Raw genomic sequence first — 23,599 nt, 5'->3', positions numbered from 1 at the left:
GGTGGAGATTGCCTCTCCCGTAAGATTGCCTGATCCTGTTGTTCTAAAGTAAAGTAAGATGCGTCTTGGGTAAGTTCACACGGCGTAATGTGCCATGTGATGTGGCACGTATATGGCGTGTGAGACTTTGCGTGCCGTAAAAGCTCCCATTGATTTCAATGGGAGCCTGGATCGTATACGCCGCGTTATTTTGCGGCCGTGACTTTGCGGCGTTTACGAACCAGGCTCCCATTGAAATCAATGAGAGCTTTTACGGCGCGCAAAGTCTCACACGCCGTATACGTGCCACGTCACGCGGCACGTTACTCCGTGTGAACTTACCCTAAAGTGATTTATTTATTACCCTCTCCATTTTGAGACCACATTCCCGTCCCATCAAGCTGAGCATTCATGTGCGCTAGCTGGCTGAGCGGAGTAGCTATTGTCCGTACAAGCATTCAGCTGGTAGCCATATAATGTGTATGACCAGTCATAGTCTTAGATGGACATCTGTGAGACATAATATTTGCAGAAAAGATGTGTACGCTTTAATAACTGGATAAAGCAGTCATGTCAACGCCGGAAAAACGGATCAAAAATGATGATAGAATTGTGCGGTGGTTTTCACACAAAAAATTAATAAAAGCTAATAAAAAAAAAAGTATCCCGAAAAGGTGCAGAGTACAACTTGTCCCGCAAAGAACAAGCCCTCACCTAGCTATGTCGACAAGAAAATAAAAAAGTTTATGAATTTTGATAGGTGGGGAAGGAAAATATGAAAAAAGTCGCCGAGCCTTAGCGTACAAACTACCCTACATCCTTAAAGGGTTATTAAGATATATGAGAAGGTTTCCTACATTCGCCAGTACTATTCATTTCTGCAAGGTTTTTTTTTATAGTTGGAGGGACACTGTTAGGCTTTTGTCGCCGGTGATCTTATCAAGAGCACTCGGGGCTTCCATTGAATGTGACTTTTTCTTTATTATTTCTTTTATGAACTCAAACCTTAAGTCGTTTTTTTTTTTCTTTTTTTTTGCCTTTTGAATTTACATACGGTACTTGTTTCCCGAGCGCTCTCGGCTGTCATCACTCCTTTATACTTCCCATCCTGTACAGTTCTGCTTATTCTTTTATGTGCTGCCGGTGAGGTGATGCGCGCTGTATAACTCCCGCTTGTGCAGTCATTCATAAACATCGCCGTATAATCTATACACATCAGCCGCTTTATGATCACAATGAGATTGCGCTGCCTCCGGCGGTGACATCCTTGAGGAGAATTATCTGTGTGACCTTAGTGTCGTAAAAATCCATTTTAATTCTTCATGAGAAGTCGTGTTTATATGGCCAGACCATACGAGCGCAATGGGATACTTATGTATACGAGACGTATATTATGTAGGTGCATGTAGTATTGATAAAGGTGCCATTACACTTAATAAATAGCGCTGTTATCCGCATAAAATTGGTAATCGCATGTGGAAATGGGTGGAGGATAAATTAAAAGTTTGTCTTTTCCGGTACACACCTTGAAAAGATAAAAAATCACAGGTGAAGATGGCAACAAAATGATTTAAAATATTATACTTCTATTATTTGTTTTCTTATGATGGCGCCATCATATTCCACAGACATGGTTAGTCATATAGGGCTCACAATCTACATTCCCTATCAGTATGTGTTTGGAGTGTGGGAGGAAAGCATAGCACCCAGAAGAAATCCACGTAAACACAAGGAAACTTACAAACTTCTCGCAGATATGTTGTCTTTGGTTGGATTCGAACCCAGGACTCCAGCGCTGTACTAACCACTAAGCCACCAAGCTACCAATGTCTAAGTTCACAAAGTGTGATATGGAGATAAATTTGCAGTGGTCTTCCGCCTCAAATTCTTCTCTAAATTCCAACCCTGTTAAATTTGCAACGGAAAGCCAAAACGGAGCTCCAAGTTTCCGCCATGGATTTGGTCACTGGTTTAAAGGGATCCCATCATACAAACGCTTTTTTTTTTCTGAGTAACACGTTGGAATAGCCTTAAAAGGGGTATTCCCACGTCGCATACTCACCAGTCTTCACTGCTGTAAAATCTTCTTTCTTCCTAGTTTCTTGCGTCATTTGGTGGGCGGGGTTTCACATGCAACCTGCTGTTTAGCTCCGCCCCCAAATTAGTGTGTAGCTCCACCTACCGCATAGCGTAATCCTATGGGGTGGCTGAATGGCCTGTGATGTCATCAAAGGTCCTCAAACAACACTATATGCACAATACTGGACTATGAAGTACAGGCAAGAGCAACTCCATTCTGTGTTACACACAGAGACTGCCTGTCTCTGCCATAATGAACACATATGAATTAGCTAGCCTGATAGCTGGGAGAACAGAAGACGAGCTCAGAAATGAAAGCAGCTCCTCTCCCCTGTCTGATAGCAGGAAGCTAGGTCACGTGGTGTAGACACAGGAATAGCTAGAAACACAGGCTCGCTCCCTGCACTTAGCCCCTCCCCCCTCCCCCCTGAGAGCAGCAGATACATCACTTGACTTTTGAGCAGATAAGTGAAGGAATGTGTCAACAATGAATTGAATAAAGTAAGATAGTGGACAAACAAAGCAGTTTTGCTGAAGTAGTGTATTTAGGAAAAGTCTTACATCCACATTAACAAGCAGTATAGATAGGATCCTTGTGATGGGACAACCCCTTTAAGAAAGGCTATTCTTCTCCTACCTTTTGTTGTCTTCTCCGCGTTGCCGTTCCGTGGGAATCCCGATTTTTGTTGGTATACAAAGGAGTTCTCTTGCAGCATTGGGGGCGGGCCCCAGAGCTCAAACAGCACTGGGGGCGTCCCCAAAGCTGCAATACAATACTGTGTAAGTGGCCTGTGGGCATGCGCAGTCTGCTCTGCCTGAGGCCTAGAAGTCTGAAACCTGCGCCGGAAGAAGATGGGTGAAGAAGACGTTGCTGACAAAGATGGTGGTGGTGCTGGAGAGAGTTGATAGCTGGGGACCGCCCCCAGTGCTGCGAGAGAACTCCTTTGCATACCGACAAAAAACGGGATTCCGACGGAACAGCGACGCGGAGAAGACAACAAAAGGGCGACAAATTCTGACTAGAATTTGGTACTGAATCTACCTCAAAATCGGATTCATGTTCCTTTGTGTGAACACCCCCTAACAATACCCAAAAATGGGGGAAATGTATGAAAATGTCTAAAATAAGAAACGGTGTTTAGTGCCCATGGCAACCAATTACAGCACAACTTTCAAAGTCCTGCTGTAAATGGTGGCTATGGGCGACAAAGACCGTCTTCCTTTCAGACCGTTTCGTAAATCTGCCCTATACACAAATCGGCATCATCCTATAAAATAAGTACAAAACATATAAATTCACACCAAATCTGCAAAATCTCTTCTCGGTGCTGTGGATTGAGCGTTTGTATTTACTGACGGATATAAAAGCCGCCATCGCGGTTCTATCCTCCAGCAACGGTACAAATAAAAGGCAATGACTCGGTAGCAACCGATATAAAAACCATCACTGTCACACTGTCACGATGTCCTCCAGCAACCATCAACATAATGGGATAGTTTGTACAGAGTTTCTTCTGCCCCTTCCTACGTCGAATGGTTTTAACTGGTTGTGTTATGTGTAGTCGGAGCGCCGGCGGACGCCATTTCTATTTATCTATAAGATCTATTGGTGTTAGATTAGTGTCGGAGCACCCCTGGCATCACAGGCGGGTGGGACATGGTGTTAAAGCTCCCACGTTTAGAATTGCTTTTAGACCAGTAGGCCGCATTCTACATACTAGGCCCTGCCTCAAGTAGCTAGGCCGCTGCTTCATACACTGTACAATGGCTCTTTAATTTTGGGCAACGTCTTATAGTCATCTTATAGACTGTATAATGGCTCTTTATATTTTAGACTGCATCTTAAACCTGTGTTATATCCTATATAAAAGCTCTTTATTTTTAGGTAGTGTCTTATAGCCGTCTTATAGACTGTATAATGGCGCTTTATTTATGGATATCATCTTATAGACTGTATAATAGCTCTTTATATATATATGGTATCTTATAGTTGTCTTATAGACTGTATAATGGCTCTTTATTTGTATATGACATCTTATATTCGTCTTATAGACTGTATAATGGCTCTTTATTTATATACTAGCTTTTACCCGCGACTTCGTCTGCGGTGATTTGAGAATTGGGCGGACACAGACGTGTGAAACTGTAAAAGTGTTTTAAAAAGTTTGGTGGGATAGCAAATGTGATGTGTTATATTGTGTATGTATCTGAAGAAGAAGCTCAGAGGAAAGCTTCGAAACGTCATATTCTGTCATCATTATGAGTTAGCCATTAAAAAAGGTATCACCTACTGAAGACTTGCAAAGTGTTTTTTTTTTTTTATATATTTTATAACCACTGGCTAACACGGTACCAAAACAAACATTTTCCTTTTACCATATTGTGTATGTAGTGATACAGACAATGTGATGTGTTATATTGTGTATGTAGTGATACAGACAATGTGATGTGAGTGAGTAGAGTGAGGGCTACTCCTGAGGTGACAGTAAGGAGTGTGCAGGCAGGTTGAGGCAGGAAATGCCATGTAGTGTGTGTGAGTCTATAGCTGGGGCTAGGAGTCCTGCTTTTGTGAGTCTCCTGCTAGGAAGCCATGTTGTTTAGTGGCACCAAAAGTAGCCTGTGACTCAATCCTAAGGGAAAACTATGTTTGTGGAAAATTGCACGCAAATCCGTCCAGGTGTTTTAGCGTGATTGAGGAACAAACATCCAAACTCACAAACATCCAAACACAAAGCTCTTTATTTGTATATGACATCTTATAGTCGTCTTATAGACTGTATAATAGCTCTTTATTTGTATATGACATCTTATATTCGTCTTATAGACTGTATAATGGCTCTTTATTTTTCGGCGGCATCTGATAGTTTATATGTGAAGCCAACATTACTTATACTTCAACTACTTGATAAATACATATAGCTATATTATCACCAAAATATGCAAATAATGGATGTGTTAATGGCATATCTGCAGTCCATGCTATTATAATGTGACAGCTCTTACTTAAAGGAATTATCCACTTAGTAGTATTGATGGCCTATCCTTAGAATAGTCATCAATATTATATCTGTGGTGATCTGACACTTCATTTATTCTGCTCCAGAACAGCGCAGGGCTCAGTAATGTTCCATGTCCACAGCCACTCTGCTTGTGCGCAGTACGAACTCTAGCAGCGTCTTTAGGTAGTGTCGTGCTGCGCCTTTGAAGTCTATGGGACCATGCTCCAGATGAGCAGATGATCTATGGGCTCCTGGGTGTCGGACCCTCGCATACGTAATAGATAACATATGGATAGGCCATTAATATTAAAAAGTGGATAGCCCCTATAAGAGTCTGATGTATTCATGAGGGGAGTGCTTCCCCCTCCCCCCCCAGGGTATTGTATATGTTTGCAAACCTATGTAAGTCACTGCCTTGAAGAGATGAGAGTGCTTTCCTCATGAATACACCGGACTCATAGACTGTATGTCCCCAGCGCTCCTGTTATTCAAATGGATTACTATTATACTCCTGGACATTTATGAATCCATGATGTTACCATTAGCTTTGTCAATAGGGTGTGTTCTCTATACATTCTGATACTATCGACCCCCTGACAAGGCCCAGTCGTCAATTTATTCATACATTTGTAAGGGGAGTAACAGAGTAATGACACCTTGCACAGGCGAAGATGTTGCAGACTGTTTATTTCCTGAAGAATACAATTATCTGCTAAGACATAGAAGTCAGGAGAGATGACAGATCCTCTTCACAATATGCTTTTTATAGAAATTCTTGTTACAGCCACTTGCTGGGGTTGAATAGCTGGAATACGTGAAGATGTGGAGGGTTTTTGATGCATTGAAGGTCACCTACGGTGATCTATAGAAATCTTTCTTCATTGCTTCACCTGTCGGTGAGAGACGCCATTACCCGAATTCCTCTTCATGTATGTTCTTTATGTAATGTCAATTAGACGTAGACCTAATGAGTGCACATTAACAATGGGGCAGCTGAACGCTCCTGACAGATTGGTGGGGTTCTAATAAGTGTATTCGGCCTCTCGCACCGTGTTTAATATAGCGGGCCTAGCGCGGAGCTGTTCCGTCATGTAATTTGTAATGGAGTGAAGTACTCGATGTTTGAGATGTAAGTTGCTGGAGCATGTAATCAGCCTTGTTAACAATGATGGATGTATTCTTGCAGGATGCTGAGAGTAATCCACTGTGCCGACGTCTGCAGCTGAAGGACATTATTCCCACCGAGATGCAGAGGTTGACCAAGTATCCTCTCCTGTTGGACAATATCGCCAAGTATTCAGGTAGGCTGAGCGCCTAGGAGATCAGAATTTGTACAGGGTGGTGAATTATCTTGAAAGGTAGGGAGGATACTGTATGCAGGATTTTAAGAAATTTGTATAGGAGATGGTAATGGTATGAAAAACAAAAATAATCTGTACTTCCCTGTTAAATCCTCCCGCCTCTCCTGCAGTCACTGCCAGTTTTCACATACATCAGACAAGTGACCACCAAGGTCAGTGAGCGAAGCAGTCATATCCGCAAACTAAGTTTCTAAGAAAAAAAAAAAAATTAATTTATAGTTCTATTTCAATACGTGACCTACTATGTAGACGCAGCAGTAACCTCTTCAATTTTGGCCCAGTCAGTGCAAGAGGTGGAGAGAATGGGGGACAAGCTGCCAGAATGGTGGACCGGGGTTAACCCTTCATATCATTGTATGATTCAAAGAGGACCTTTTACCGATTTGGGCACAGGCAGTTCTATATGTTGCTGGAAAGCTGACAGTACGCTGTACAGTGTGAGCGGGGAGGAACGCCCCCCCCCCCCCCCCCCTCCTGATAACACTCGTCTATGGACGAGCACTGTGAGCAAAGGGAGGGGGCGTTCCTCCCCGCTCACACTGTACAGTGCTATAGGCGCTGCTGTGGAGAAAAACGTACCTGACTGACTGTCAGGAATACCCTTCTGACTGTGCAGAGCTACGGTACCAGGACTGATAGTTCTTTACCCAGGGTACAGATAGGGAAACCCGACAATGTGCTGAACTGAATTCAGCGCACTGTCAGCTTTCCAGCAGTATATAGAACTGCCTGTGCCCAAATCGGTCAAAGGTCCTCTTTCTCCTGGCCTCCTGGGTTTTCCATTAAGGGCTCTTTCACACGGGGCAAGAGGGGGCGGATTCTGACACTGAATCCACCTCAGAATCCGCCCCCTCACAATAGAGGTCTGTGTAGACCGTTAACTTTTTTCTGTGAGCGGTATGTTCCCGCTCACGGAAAAAAGAAGCGAGCTGCCCTTTCTTCAGGTGGGCTCAGCGGCTGATTCAGCCCCGGCTTCCGCCTTGCGGCAGCACCCTCCGGCCTGGGCCCACTCTGGAGGGGGAAGCTGCGACTGTCGGCAGTCGTGGCAGGCGCATTTTGGTCCAATTCTGATGCGGCTTCCCGTATCAGAATCAGGACCAAAATACGCAACGCTTTTCCCCTTGCGAACTAGCCCTTACCCATGTTTATTTTTTCCCTAAAACGTATGCAACACTACATTACCAACATGTGATGTGGCATAATGGCCTATGCCCATCTTTGCACTCAAAAGACCACAGCACCCTTCAGTAGTTTAATGTGCCTAGTAGCCCTGAGTCCATTATAGTCATGTGACCTTGTCATGTGACTACACGTGGAAGAAGAAAAGGGAATAAACTCCTATAAATGGGCATTTTACAGCAGTCCAGGCTTTACCTCTCTGCACAGATCTTGTAGAATTTGCAGCTTGCTCCTGCTTTCTGTCCGTCTTCCCTCCAGTGTTGTATTTCATTGATTATTGTTGTATTTTTTGGCTCTAGGTACATTACGTTTTAATACAATGGCTCTGATAGATATCTGTAGTAGTCACCGTCATGGCGCACTTGAATCCATCCCGGAAACATTTTAACGATTTTCTCATCTTTGGATCATTTCACCTAGCAGCGGAGTGTTGTCACTGTGTCAAGTAAAGCTTTTTAGAGTAGACAGAAGTGCTCGGCTTCATGTGTGGCATGATAAATCGCAGCTGTAGTGGCTTTATTTAAGTTTCCATTATATTCAATAGACCAACCAGAAGAGAAACTGAAGGTAAAGAATGCTGCGGACCATTGCCGGCGGATTCTAAATCATGTCAACCAGGCTGTCAGAGAAGCAGAGAACAAGCAGGTGAGCTTTAGCTGCAACATTTAGTATAATGGCGAACAGTTACCAGCCAGCAAGAAGGCTGTCAGTACTGGAATGGGGTTTATTGGGGTGCCACGTGGAGCAATCTGTTAGTAATAGTCACGTGCAGCATGACATATATGTACGTCCTGGTGCGCGTATGGGTTTAATGACAATAGGGCTACTCCTCATGAGGATTAGTGCCCATCCACTGCAGAAATATGGCTGTGTGTGATCTATCTATCTATCTATCTATCTATCTATCTATCTATCTATCTATCTATCTATCTATCTATCTATCCATCTACCCATCCATCCATCTATCCATCCATCTATCCATCCATCCATCCATCCATCCATCCATCCATCCATCCATCCATCCATCTATCCATCTCATAGCTATCTATTTATCCATCCATCTCATATCCATCCATCCATCCATCTCATAGCTATCTAATTATCAATCCATCCATCTCATAGGTATCTATTGATCTATTCATCTTCTCTCTATCTGTCTGTGTCTATCTATCTATCCATCTCATAGCTATCTATCTATCTATCTATCTATCTATCTATCTAGCCATCTATCTAATAGCCATCTATCCATCCATCCATTCATCCTTCTCATATCTATATCTATCTATCAGAGCAAACACTTTTTCATCGGGTTATGGTTGGAAATGATAGACCAGTTATTGGGAACAAGCGCTTGTACGAACTTTCATCCCCAACAGCTGTCTTCTAAATCTCCCTAATAGGACCTTATATCATTTGGAGGGAATGACGGGGTTGATCCTTCAGAAAAGCTGAGAAATCTAGACCTGTAGGTGCTGCAGACAGATTGTGAATGTGACAGTATAAGGCCGGGGTCTCATCTGCATTGCGTGTTGTTCTATTCCGGCGTACGGAACTAACCAGGAAGGATCTATCTAATGATGGATAACAAGGGATGCCAAGGGACCTCATTTGTTTTTTGCCATAATTTCCCCTGACAAAGGTTCTGTATACAGGACTTTTTCATCTGTGATTTTACAGGACCTCTGAAGCAGATGTGAACATTGCCCAAAGCTAAGTTCACATATCTGCCAGTTTTTCTGTTTTCCAATGTGCTCTATTGTGCATGTTGTCCTTTAACTTCCGACACAGGTCTAAACATGGGATAATATAAAGTGACTTCAGTAAAGAAAAAAAATAAATAAAATTGTGTTTGCTAACAATCAGTTCACACTAGTGTTCTGGCCCTTTTAGTAATCTAAACTTCTGATTTCAGAGACTTGAAGACTACCAGCGACGACTTGACCTGTCTTACCTGAAACCAGGGGAGTATCCGATGATCGATGAGCTAAGGGTAAGTCGTGTATATGCTAACACCTATGCTACGCCCTAATATCTACTAGTGATTGATAGCTGTCAGATTAGGACCGCCCACTTGACTACTGTATAGGAAAGGTTCCCCTTAAATTTTTAAAAGTAAAGACTAGAGTTGAGCGAGTACTGTTCGGATCAGCCGATCCGAACAGCACGCATGCATTGAAATGAATGGAAGCACCTGGTACTTCCGCTTTGACGCCGGCCGCTTAACCCCCCCGCGTGCCGGCTACGTCCATTCATTTCAATGTGTGCGTGCTGATCCGGCTGATCCGAACAGTACTCGCTCATCTCTAGTAAAGACCCATCGCTACGTGCTACCGCCGGGAAGTGATTGGGAATGTAATATCACCATTAACCCTGTCCTGGAAGATTCCTATTCTCTAGAATCCAGCAATGCAGAGAAGATTAATTGCCTTTTTTGCAGACAAGTACACAGCCATCTGCTCCAGTGATTGAGGCCTCTTAATATTCACCGCAGGCAGCCACAATTACACTACGTGTGTGCACGCGTCTACATTACGCCGGTTTTTGGACTTTATATAATACTTTATTGGCAAGATTTATTATGCCGCTCAGTTCAGACGGGAATCTGTCAGCATGTCTAACCCCCATAAACCGCCGTAATGGTCTGCTAGTGTAACAGGCAATGCTTCCAAAGATTGTTTTATGTTTCCACTCTCCGGCATTCCCCGCAATTATCCTGAAAAGTGTTTGCGCACCCTATGCCAATTTTCCCAAGTCTGCGCCCACTCCGCCGCTCTCTTCTACCCCGCTCTATAAATATTCATGTATTCGTCTTGTCAGCCCGCCCTATACATTTCTCTGCAGGCTATGTCAGAAGGAGATGTACTTAAAGGGTAACTATTATTTCACTATGACAAGTTTCAAGAGCTCCCACCGATCGCCTAAACAAAGGGGCAGAAGTGCTCGGAGGAGTCATGTTTTGTTTTTTTTTAATTATTATTTTTATTTATTTTTTATGTGGATGGTGAGCCCCATATAGGGATCACAATGTACATTTTTTTTCCTATCAGTATGTCGTTGTAGAATGGGAGGAAATCCACGCAAACACGGGGAGAACATACAAACTCCTTGCAGATGCTGTTCCTGGCAGGATTCGAACCCAGGACCCCAGCACTGCAAGGCTGCAGTGCTAACCACTGAGCCACTGTGTTGCCCCTTGGAGGAGTCATGTTCTGCCTGATCCTCCTTTGAGACTGCAGTGTACAGATTCATAGAGGGTCTGTCGGTTTTCTATGAATCCATTTATTGCACGCCCTATGCCGTGCCTTTGTTTTAGCAGTTTGTGAGGGTCTCCACACCCAGCCCCACCTTGGTGACAAACTTCTGATCTGTGACATGTCAGAGCTTTGTAAAAATAAGAAGTACCCTTTTGTAAAAATCTTCATTAGCAGTGACTTGACCTGTAGTGTCTACCCCAGGGGTAGGCAACCTTTGCCACTCCAGCTTTTGTAAAACTACAACTCCCAGCATGCATACTTACACCTTTCTTGGAACTCCCATGGGAATAAATAGAGCATGTTGGAAGTCGTAGTTTCACAGCAGCTAGAGTGCCGAAAGTTGCTGACCCCTGGTCTACAGCCTATGTACAGACAGCAGTGTATGTGCAATGAGGGGTGGCGATTGCATGGGTTTGCTGTTGGATAACTGGTGAGGGTGAGGTCTGGTGCTTCCTATTTACATATAGAGGACTCCTGTCTTGAGAAGACTCTTAGGCTAAGTTCACACGAGGAGCGTAATGGCGGATTTTGGCACCGAGAGTGACGCAGGGAGCCGCGTCACTCTCGGGCCAAAACCCGCCTGCCACGACTCTCGCGGCTTTCCCTTCCGTATTAGGCTCAAATGAATGGGCCGACTCCAGAGGTTGCTGCTGCCAGGTGGACGCCGCGGCTCAACGAGTCACGAAATCCGCCTGAAGAAAGGGCAGCTCGCTTCTTTATTCCGTGAGCCGGAGCATACCACTCATGGAAAAAAGAAAGCTAGCGGTCTACATAGATCTCTATTGTGAGGGGGTGGATACGGCGTCAGAATCCACCCCCTCTTGCACCGTGTGAATGAGCCCTTAGGGTCTTCAGTCCACCTCAATTTCCGGATTACAGTGGGGCGTGTGTAGACACACTGGATGGATATCATTGTGCAACAGATGTGCCAGAGGTATTGAGAGGTTCCCCCTTTTGTAAATTCTGGTGCCAGATGTGAGGTCTGATGCGCCATGATTGAAATCTATACCATGGCACAAACTACGCACATAAAATTGCACTACTTTTACCTCAGGAAATAACGGAGATCAAATTAGTAATTTTCCTCTTTATATTTACATATTATTGACTCCTCACCTATATAGTAACAGTAGATAAAGTTGGAGGAAGGCACAAGTCTAAGAAGCCGAGCCTAATCTTACAGTTTATGGTGACCACTAGACTTGGCCAAGCACTGTACATCAACTACCTATGGAATTCCCATAGAGAGACAGAGCATCCCATTCAACTTCATTGAGGCCCATGAACACGACCGTAGTTAGTGTATTGTATTTGTGGATAATGTACCACCCATTGATTTCTATGGGCCTATAGTTTTTACAGATTAGTGTCCAGGCCACAGAAAACCATCTTCCAAATGTGGAGCAGATCCTGTCTGTTTGCGGCACACAGTCGCCCATCCGAGTGTATGGGAACATACAAGTGTTTTCACGGATCTGTGATTGTGGATGACATACTGATGTAGCGTGGACATGTTCTTTGCGGAGTACGGATCAGTTTTTATGGTCGATAAAAACCACTATGATCGTGTGCATGTATAGTCTCAGACTGAAATGCAAAGCACTCCTACTTTTGTGACTGGTGGAGACTCAATGGTTGGATATCGCCAATTTACGTTAACCGTAGGATAGGGGATAAGTTGCGTTGGTGACAAACCAATAAAACTTGGTGACTGATCCTTTTAAAGGAAATAAGCTGTGGTCTAACTTGGGGTAGCAAGAAGCAAAAGAAATTAAAGCATCCATATTGATGTCTCCAAAAAGTTTTATTCCCCCAATCATTACAACAGCAGGTTTTTGACCCTCTTAGGCCTTTATCACTTTGGGTATCATTCACACTGTCGATAGCAGATCATAGACACATAGCGGCACTGTGTCCGATCACCTCAGACAATACATACTGCATCGGTATATGCACTGACTTACACAGTACCACAAAGAGTGCCCGGGGCTCTGCAAAGTGCTCCATGGGCCACCACATGGTGCTCTCCCAAGTTGTCATCATCTAGGCACTGCTTGGGGAGAACACCTATGGAGCATGCTACATGCACAGTGAATAATATGCTTCAGTACTGGAGTAGTTTGTTAATTCTGTCGCACGTGGAGATGATTAATTACATTTTCCTAAGACGAATCTGCAAACATCTGCTTCATTAATGTTCGTTAGCAGTCTTAATATTCATTGCGGGGAACCGTATTCCTCATGATGCGCGTGTAATGTTTCCACGGTGTATAGTACACTACAAGGGTTGCAACCGATAATGAAATCCTACATTTCCACATCCATGTCTGCCATTTCCAGCCGAGCAGTTCAGAGGCTTCAGAAAGGCTAGATTTATGGTAAAGAGGTTTGTACCGAGTCACTTATTGCAGCCGGTATTACTCGAAGGGTTAATTAAGTGAGCGCCGGCCTAGCTACACGTCGTGCAATTTCTGCAATTTCTAAATGATAATGAGTTGTTTGAGCATGTAAATCAGGAAAGTGATTAGAAATGACAGATGAAAGGGATGGTTATTGTTCAGAAGAATTATCCTCCATGAATGCAGATTTTCGCAGCACCTTATGCCGTACGTGTGATGAGAAAAGTGGCTATGATAGAGAGGTGTCGGGACACACCAACCCTGTCAGGTTGCTATGTGTTGGGCTGTGTAGCTGTTGTGTGATCCGGACCATTGAGTAATGGAAGAAGGTGTCCTCATGTGATCAGAACATGGAGCAATGGAAGAAGGTGGCCTGGTGTGATCAGAACATGGAGCAATGGAAGAAGGTGGCCTGGTGTGATCAGAACATGGAGCAATGGAAGAAGGTGGCCTGGTGTGATCAGAACATGGAGCAATGGAAGAAGGTGGCCTGGTGTGATCAGAACATGGAGCAATGGAAGAAGGTGGCCTGGTGTGATCAGAACATGGAGCAATGGAAGAAGGTGGTCTGGTGTGATCAGGACCATGGAGCAGTGGAAGAAGGTGGCCTGGTGTGATCAGGACCATGGAGCAGTGGAAGAAGGTGGCCTGGTGTGATCAGGACCATGGAGCAGTGGAAGAAGGTGGCCTGGTGTGATCAGAACATGGAGCAATGGAAGAAGGTGGCCTGGTGTGATCAGATCTATGGTGCAATGGAAGAAGGTGGCCTGGTGTGATCAGATCTATGGTGCAATGGAAGAAGGTGGCCTGGTGTGATCAGATCTATGGTGCAATGGAAGAAGGTGGCCTGGTGTGATCAGATCTATGGTGCAATGGAAGAAGGTGGCCTGGTGTGATCAGATCTATGGTGCAATGGAAGAAGGTGGCCTGGTGTGATCAGAACATGGAGCAATGGAAGAAGGTGGTCTGGTGTGATCCAGGATTATTGTGTAATGGAAGAAGGTGGCCTGGTGTGATCAGAACATGGAGCAATGGAAGAAGGTGGCCTGGTGTGATCAGAACATGGAGCAATGGAAGAAGGTGGCCTGGTGTGATCAGAACATGGAGCAATGGAAGAAGGTGGCCTGGTGTGATCAGAACATGGAGCAATGGAAGAAGGTGGCCTGGTGTGATCAGATCTATGGTGCAATGGAAGAAGGAGGGCCTATGTGATCAGGACCATGAAGTAATGGAAGAAGGTGGCCATGAATTACCTAATGTGTGCAATTGATGCAATGTGTTAAACAGGAAAGTTGTCAGTGAGTGTGCTATCTTTAATATATGGCGTATGCTATACTGTAGAAGTACAACCTTCCACGTGGGCTTATATGTGGTTAGTATTGTATTTATTTGCTTTCTCCAGCCACATAAGCAGCATAGGAACCATCAATAGCCCACTTGCTATTGTTTCCATCTGATAGAATGAGAGCTATTGAGTGCTGCACACTACCCTCAGAAACAATACAAATGTAACACGCACATTTTATCCAAGTAGTGACCACCTGCTGACTTTTGATGCCTGCCGTGTCTGCGGTCACGTTTTGCAGCATTGCTGCAGTTTACTCTTCTACAGATGCCTCAGTTACCGATTTAAAAAATTCAGCCAAGGACAACAACTGCAAGGAGATTGCGTGTTTCTTCCTACACTCCAAAGACTACTGATGGGGAGTTTAGGTTGTGAGCCCTGTATGGGACAGCGATTGACATTGTGTGCAAAGCGCTGCGGAATATGATGGCGATATATAAGTAAGAGAAATAAAGAAAAATAAACACAACAAAATTTAACAAAAGTCGCCATAGTAGTTTTTTTGCAACTAGAAGTGGTTTTGGCATCCTATGGGTTGCATTGCTACTCTATTCACTAGCCTTATTACGGGGGCGATGCTCTGTACGGGTCTACCCAGCCGTATACCATGTATATATCTGTATCCTTGTGATAAGGAGAACTGATGACATAAACCTGACCAGGTGAACTCAACCGGTCACCATTTATTTTCCACTAGATGTGTCATTTATCAAGGTATTGGCTTTACACACACAGTCCCTGGTGATAAAGGGAGGCCGCCATCTTTCATGGTTTCATGAACAGCGCAATTGTTCAACAGGGCGTGTCGGTTTTGCAAAAAATAAAAATGAAAGCGTAAAATGAGCATAAAAAAATAAAGTACTGAAAAAAGTTCCCATTTTTTTAATATATATATATATATATATATATAGGAAAGCCAAAATCTACAAGAAACCGGCAAAAACAAAAAATAAATAAAAATATTCTGTTAGCATTTTCTTCCTGTTGCTGCTATACAATGTGAATCCTGTCCTTTGTGTTGTGCAGAATCTGGATTTAACCAAAAGGAAGATGGTTCATGAAGGGCCTTTGGCTTGGAAGGTGAATAGAGACAAGATCATTGGTAAGTCCTGTTAATAAATCTGACTTTATTATATATTAATTGCTCTAAAGACCGCCCAAACCTGCTAATTTCTATGGGAGCGACCTACTATCGTGTGTGTATGGGGGCGGGGCCTCATGGTTTACTTTTGATGATGTCATCGAGAAGGGTCGGCCATGTTGGATGTCAGTGCTCGATTTCTTTTGCTTACTGGAAAAGTAATAAACTGGCCAAGGTGTTTGGTAATCCGTATCCTGTTAACGACACATGCATGCTCGACCCTGTTGAGCATGGATGTGTGTGGAGGAGTCAGTAGGAATAGCTTAGGGTTATGTAGGGATAGAAAGAATTTGCCAGTGCATTCTGTGCACTGTATATGTTTACCTACTGATATATTTGAAAGTCCCATGTTGCCCCCATTCTTAGTTTGCTGAGTGCAGTGGGGTGCCAGAAGCTGCCATGTTCACCCTCTTCTGATGGCACCTTGGCCCCCCGTGACGTCACCAACTCCCCTCTACTCCTGCTGCTTGTACATAGAGCACAGCAGAGTCAGTCATGTGATCAAAAGTTGGAACGCCAATAGGAAAAGCCAGAGGAATGAGACTTCGGGACCCCCAGTGGCTGTCTGCAAAGCCAGGGGCAAGTTCACGTAGGGGGCAGAAACTGATGCCAAAAATCCACCTCCTGTTCATTCGGATGAGAGGCAGACACTTCTTTTTCCATTAACTGAAAGAAATCAACTTGTAAGGGCTCGTTCACACGGGGCAATAGGGGACGGATTTTGACGCCGAATCCACCTCAAAATCTGCCCCTTCACGATAGAGGTCTATGTAGACCAATAACGTTCTTTCCATGAGCGGGAACAACCAAAAAAAAAAAAAATCGAGCTGCCCTTTCTGATTCAGCCCCGGCGTCCGCCTCACGACACCACCCTCCGCACTAGGCCTATTCATTTGGGCCTAATCCGGAGCGGAAAGCCACAACGGGATGCCGGTGAACTAGCCCTGAATCTCCCAAAGAAAGTGAATGGGGAGGCAACATTTTTCTGCTGAGGGTAGGAAGATTTCTGCAGCGGGATTTGCATGGTCCTAAAGTAAAATTCGGTGTATGAACTTACCCCAAGAATGAGGCAACAGAGGACCTGCCAATATAATAGTATGGTCGCCTATCTAATGCTGAGAACGGACTGGGGACAGATTTTTTTTTCACAATTTGGAGAAGAACGCCGCTGTATTTTTCCAAATTCTGCAAGCAGATGTTCTAGTAGAATTTGTCAAATTCCATATTGACGAAAAGTTTGTATTTTCTGCCTTCCATTAATTCCAGTGGGATTGTGAGGCGGTTAGTGCCTGAAGAACGAATGGACGCTTGCTTTTCCACTGGCTGAAATAGTCAGCTATACCTTTACATTAAAACGAATGGCAGAATTTGAGGCGGATTCCTGCCTTTACTTATATGGGACTGGCTCCAATCACACCCTGAATATGACGAGTGTTTACATGGGATTAGTCCATAGATGGATGTGTATAGTAATGGAAACCAAAGTAACTACTCTGATTAAAACTAAGACTGATCGCATCTGCATTGCGGCTACGGCGCAGTGCTGGGGGTTCAACATACAATGGCTACCACTAAGTGGACTCCATTGACCTATGATGGGTTCTACTTGGACAATTTGATAGGAAGGTCTCTTTTTCATGGCGTTATGGACAGGACCTTAGGATAGTCCATAGCCGTCAGGGTTTTGCAGCTTCACCTTGCTTGACTCCATCTTTAAGGTTAACACGTCCATGGACTTGAGTCTTTAAATGTTATTACTGTTATTTATTATCTGTGTCCGGGTCTCGAGCCGCGGAGATTTCCCAGAATCGACAGCATTTTGTTATTTTGGCATCCAGAAATGACCAGTTACGTTGTTTAATCTTGTTTCCTGGGGTGCGCTAAAGGTCATCCTGTGGCTATCCGGTAATGACATGAAGACATAAAGTCACATCAATCTCGTTCACAGATCTCTACACGCTGCTCTTGGAGGACATTCTGGTATTGCTGCAGAGACAGGATGACAAATTGATCCTGAGATGCCACAGTAAGATCCTGGCCACCACTGCAGACAGCAAACACATCTTCAGTCCCGTCATCAAGCTGAACACTGTGCTGGTCCGACAAGTAGCGACAGGTCAGTCCGCGCGTTCCGACACCGCATAATAAGCCGCAAATGTGTTTGTATGCATTTACACTGAGATCTAGGCAAATATGGAAGATGTAATGAATGTTAAGATGATATGAATGTGTAGTCAGGAGATGTGGCCTGGGAATAAGAGTCTCTGGAGTTCAGGTTAGGTCACTAAATTATGAAGTTGGGTGGAAAATTTGCAAAATTTCCTATAGAAATCTGACATATGCAGGTCCCACACCAGGCCACCAACTCCCTACCTAAAGAAGGGAAAGGGGCGCACGCACGTGTCCACCATGGTCACAAGTACATGTAGAGCAAGGTCCATTCAATTCAAAGGGGTTTTCTGGTCCCAAATCAGATTCTCATATTGATGACCTATCCATAGCATGTCATCCGGCACTGATGATCTGTTATAGTAGACTCCGGATGATGATCCCTTTATTTCATGATCAACGAGGGTCCCAGAAATGGGGAAGGAGCATCAATGATGGCACATTATAATGACATGCCGGCATGTAATATTGAAGATATAACCCCTTTAAAAGGCCCTTATTTCAGTGATATGTTGTGTGAGCATAGGGGCCCGCAAGTAAAGATGGACTATGCTCTTAGGGCAAGTTCACAAGGGTTTTTTTGGTCAGGATTTTGAGGCCGTATCTGCCTCAAAATCCTGACCAAAAAGACGGCTCCCATTGAAATCAATGGGAGCCGCTCAGGTCTTTTTTCCAGGAGCTGTTTGTTCCGGCTCCCGGGAAAAAAGAAGCGACATGCTCATTCTTCAGGCCAAGTCGCCTCGCGACATCCGCCTGAAGACACTCCCTCCTCCCGACTAGGCTCATTCATTTGGGCCTAACCCGGAGCGGAGTGCGTGACTGGATGCCGATACACTGCACCAGCATCCAGTCGCAGCTACCTGTATTTTGGTCCAGAACCTGAGGCGGCCTTCATGTCCCGTGTCCAGACAAAACAATCCTCCAGTTCGTTTCAGGCTGTACTCGTTAAGATAGAACCGGATGTGACAATATCACAGGAGAAGTGGAAAATATTAAAAATAAATAAATAAATGATACATTATTTGGGATTCCTAACTAGTGCAGTGTGTCTGGCTCTTTGCGGCATCCATGGCTAACTAATATTTCATGGTCATTGACCTTTTTTGCGGGATGCAGCCAGGCCGTGTTGTATTTGTTTGTAGGGTGTTTGTACTAATGCTGGACAACCCGCCAAATCTCATAGCATGGGCGTCACTCATTGGCGCTGGCACCTTATATGAGCATTATTTCTGTACCCCCATGGATTGTACCTGTGCTGTCTTCATCATATATGGGCCCCTCTGCATCCTATGGCTTTATTTGGCATCAGATAAATGTGGCCTTTTTTCATTGATTTGTCCTTGATATACAACCCCTTTAAAAGAGTTTCAATTTCTGTACAGTGGAGGTCCGGCACCAGTTCATTTAAAGGGGTTTTTCCAATCCAAAATAGGCACTGCTGTATATACATTGTACAGTGGCTATGAATGGCACTATAGCTCCTGCTTATTTATTTGAATAGGAACTGCAATACCTTTTTTGGCCACTACACTAAGTAAAGAGCTGTTTGAGCTGTCTGAGACAATCAGCTGATCAGTGGGGGTGCCAAATATTTATGACCTATTTTCTAGGGTCAGGAAAACATGACCACCTTTTTTCAAAAACCGCTCCACATGTGTCTAGAGGTTGAGTTTGGTATTGCATCTGATGTGTAATATCAATAGATCTGAGCTATAATCCCAGACACAACCCTGTGGACAGGTGTGGCACTGTTTTTGGAACAAAGCAGCCATGTTTTTCTTATCCTGTTCAACACCTTTAAGGGATCAGGCATGAATATTAAAGTTTTGCAAAGCACTTAGGCTAGGGCACCACGTAGTGGGCCACAGCGAAAAGGCACTGCGGGAAAAACCACAGCAGCAAGACGTTGCAGTTTTTCCTCCAGGGCTTTCTGCTTCCATTCTACCTATAGGGAAGCCGCCGGCGTTTCCGTAGGTATAACTGACATGCTGCAATTACCAAAATCGCAACGGTTTTGGAAATCACTGTGTATCCGCTGTGCGGATTTTCCCGCAATATGTGGATGGGATTCACGAGACTGTAAAACGCCGCTTTTTTTCCCCCCACTGCGTTTATGCCACGGCCTTAGCGTACATTTTTCTTTTTTCGGTGTGTAAATAAAACTTCTATACCATTCCCAGTTCATCACTTCTTCTTTTTATTCTTCCTCTGCAGACAACAAGGCCCTCTTTGTCATATCCATGTCAGACAACGGAGCTCAAATTTACGAGCTGATCGCGAACACGGTGTCGGAGAAGAACGTGTATGTTTTACTGCTGTATAACAATGAGCAATGCTTATTCTTCGTTATCCCTTTTATGCACGCTTGGTTTCAATACGCGTTTGACAAATGCAATGAAATGTGGTAATGTGTAGTATTACAGTGCAATATAGTTCAGCTGCAGTACCAGACTCTTTCTGAGGACAGGGGTGGCGCTGTTGCTGAAGAGCGCAGCTATTTCTTTCTAATTCATGTCAGATTTATAGTGGCATCAGATTACTTTCCCTTCAGACGCTATCAGTGCTGGAGACGTAATGCAAGGTGACAGCCATACAAAGAATGAAAAGAAAGTTCTGCGAGGTTTTCTGTCGTTGTAAATGTGTTTAAAAGCTGAGTCGCTTCTCAAGCTGTTATTTTGTGCGGCTGCCATTCATCCTGAAAATGTGACCTTGCGGTTTCTCTGGATCAATAATTCGATTACAGGCTACCTCGGAGAGAAAGTCCTTGAACCTGCCACAATATACGTTTTCAACATTTGGCAATCTTTAGTTATTTTTAGTGATGACAAGTAAGCGGTACAGAAGGGCTCACATCCTCATATTTTATGTAATATGGATTGAAAATTGGGATGAGTTCACATAGTACAAATTATATTATTATATTTTATATAATTTTTTTAACCCAGAAACAGCGCCAGTCATATGCAGTGGTGATGCCTGGTATTGCAGCATGACCCTGTTCTCATATTTTACAGTTACAGCGCTACTTTAAACTTCAAAAGCAGATCCACTCCCTTTAAGGCCAGGTTCACACAGTGTTTTTGGAGATGATTTGAGATATTTTCTACCTAAATCTGTGTCAGCCTTTCTCCCGTTGTTTTGTAGCTATTTTTGTGAGGCTACGTGCTGATTAACCCCATTGAAGAGGCGATCAGTAAACCTGACAAAATATGGCCGAAGATGCCACAGTTTCTATAGGCATGTTACTCTTCCGATTTTTCTGACGAGAATTTTGCAAAAAGAAAGGCTATTCGTCTCTTACCTTTAGATGTGGTCTCCACGGCGCTGTTCCTTAGAAATCCCTTTTTTTACCGGTATGCTAATGAGTTCTCTTGCAGCAATGGGGGCGGGCCCCCAGTGCTGAAAATGCAATGGGGGCGTCACCACTGCTGCCCGAGAACTCTCTCCAGCGAAGCCACCTTCTTCAGCTGCATCCTCCCCTTCTCTCGTCGTCTTCCTTCTGCGTCACCTGTGCAGTCGGCTCTGCCAGCGAGACACTAGTAGAGCCGATTGCGCATGCTGGCAGGCGGCCATATTTTCGAGGCCGCAATTGCGTGCATGTGCAGTACACTCCTCAAAGTCTTCGCCGAACAGAGCGTACTGCGCATGCTCAATAAGGTCTGTACAGCCCTCTGACGTGCGAGTAAAGCCATCTAGGCTTCGGACCTTACTGAGCATGCGCAGTACACTCTGTTCGGCGAAGACTTTGATGAGCGTACTGTGTGTGCGCGCAATTGCGCCACCGGCCGGCATGTGCAGTCGGCTCTACTAATGTCTCACTGGCAGAACCGACTGCGCAGGTGTAGGAGATGACGCAGAAGGAAGACGATGAGAGAAGGGGAGGATGCAGCTGAAGAAGGAGGCTTCACTGGAGAGAGTTCTCGGGCAGCAGTGGTGTCGCCCCCATTGCAGTTTGAGTGCTGTATCCCACCCCATTGCTGCGAGAGAACTCATTTGCATACCGGTAAAAACCGGGATTTCTAAGGAATGGCGCGGTAGAGACCACGTCTAAAGGAAAGAGACGAATAGCCTTTCTAAAGCCTATTCCGACGTCTAAAGCAGAAAAAATAGCTATTTAGTGGTAGAATCCCTTTAAAGTACAAACTTATGTGGGAAAAGAATTAGTATGGCCTTGATTTTTTTATTTTTTTTTTAAAGCTAAATCTTTAAAGCTAAATCTTAAGCTTATTTTGGCTTTTTTTTTAAGCTTAGAATGGTTTATTAAAAAAAAAAAAAAAAAAAAACGATATTCACCGATCCCCTGCTGGTTTCTACTTTTTGGTCCCTTCCTGACCAATCATTGGTGATTGGCTGAACAGTAACTTCCTGTGTGTCAAGAAGGATCAGGAAGTAGAGACTAGTGGGTCACCCAGACAGTGTCAGAACGGGAGTGGTGGGGCATCAGTGAGGAGTCATGTATATGAAAAGAAATTTTCTGCCATTTAGGCGGGGCCTCACTTAGCACCGCAACGTTTTACAGTCCCTACACAGTGTGGAAAAATATGCACAGCACACTTGCTGCAATTTTCAAAAATGCTGCGATTTTGGAAATTGCAAATTTTAAATTATACTTACGGAAATGCTGATGGTTTCCCTATAGGTATAATGGAAGCAGAAAGTCAGCAGAGGAAACCACTGCAGACATTCACTGAAAAACGCTTTGGGAAAAACCGCAATGCGTTGCCGCTGCTTTTTTTCCCGCAGCCCAATACATTGGGACCTTTAGCTTTAAAGAGGACCTTTCACCGCCTCCACCAATTCTAGTTCTTAGCATCTAATAGTCGCTGCTTCACTTATTCCAGCACAATTGGGATTTTCTCTGTAGCCCCCACCATTCCTGAGCTTCAGGTGCAGTTAGTTTTGATGCCTTGTGTGGAATATAGGCATATAGTGTAATGTGAGAAGGCCGGTGTCAGGCAGGGGGTGTGATTCAGAGCTCCAATCAGAGACAGCCAGTGTCAGAGCTCAGAATCACACCTCTTGCCTGCTCCTGCCTGACTCCGCCCTTCTGACAGTACAGAGCCGAAATGGCATATACAGCACCAAAACTAACAGCACTGATTACTTGGGAATGTTGGGGGCTAGAGAAAAAATTCCAACAGTGCTGGAATCAATGGAGCAGCGCCTATTGACACAAAGAACTGCAGTTGTCGGAGATGGTGAAAGGTACTCTTTAAACCTAATGGGCACTGTGGGGTTAATATTCAGGGTTATTGAATTCTAAGAAACCTAAAAATGCTGCTGTGAAACATTCTAATTAAAAATAATACAAAGCGATAATAGTAGAATTTATCGGGAATTTCAAAATTCTGGCTTTGTAAAATTCCACCTTATCTTGCAGTCTTTTTCTGCAAAAAAAATAAGTTTCTAAATATCAAAATCTGGACTGCAGAGTGAAAAACATTTACCAAAAACTATTTCGATCTAGAGAGTAAAGTTTGCACCAGTCGTCCTGTTACAGTGTTGTGTCTTTCTTGTTTAGTTGGCATGACCTAATTACAAGAATGGCTGCTGCATCGAAAGTGGAGGATCCCAGACCAGCAATTCCACTAGTCACACCAGGGATTACTAATGAGTAAGTAAGATGCAGGGGAAGCAAGATCCAGCAAATATATAGGTATGCAGGTAACTGTATACATCGCAGTCCTATAAAGG

The 23,599-nt window shown here is 44.1% G+C and overlaps 1 protein-coding gene across 3 annotated transcripts in view; it reads left to right on the top strand.

Annotated features, from left to right (window-relative positions):
* Positions 1–23,599, top strand: part of ARHGEF12 (Rho guanine nucleotide exchange factor 12) — a 113,433-nt gene that overhangs the window by 72,835 nt on the left and 16,999 nt on the right. For all 3 annotated transcript variants that reach the window (XM_075277600.1, XM_075277599.1, XM_075277598.1), the window contains 7 exons: positions 6,244–6,358; positions 8,142–8,242; positions 9,510–9,587; positions 15,622–15,697; positions 17,685–17,852; positions 20,120–20,207; positions 23,427–23,519. In XM_075277600.1, coding sequence (XP_075133701.1) covers positions 6,244–6,358; positions 8,142–8,242; positions 9,510–9,587; positions 15,622–15,697; positions 17,685–17,852; positions 20,120–20,207; positions 23,427–23,519 — 719 coding nt within the window. The remainder of the gene's footprint in view (positions 1–6,243; positions 6,359–8,141; positions 8,243–9,509; positions 9,588–15,621; positions 15,698–17,684; positions 17,853–20,119; positions 20,208–23,426; positions 23,520–23,599) is intronic.

The sequence above is a fragment of the Leptodactylus fuscus genome, chromosome 6, assembly GCF_031893055.1.
Source record: "Leptodactylus fuscus isolate aLepFus1 chromosome 6, aLepFus1.hap2, whole genome shotgun sequence".
Taxonomy (NCBI): Eukaryota; Metazoa; Chordata; class Amphibia; order Anura; family Leptodactylidae; genus Leptodactylus; species Leptodactylus fuscus.
The sequence above is the reverse complement of the archived record's forward strand: the minus strand, read 5'-3'. Positions and strand labels throughout refer to the sequence as shown.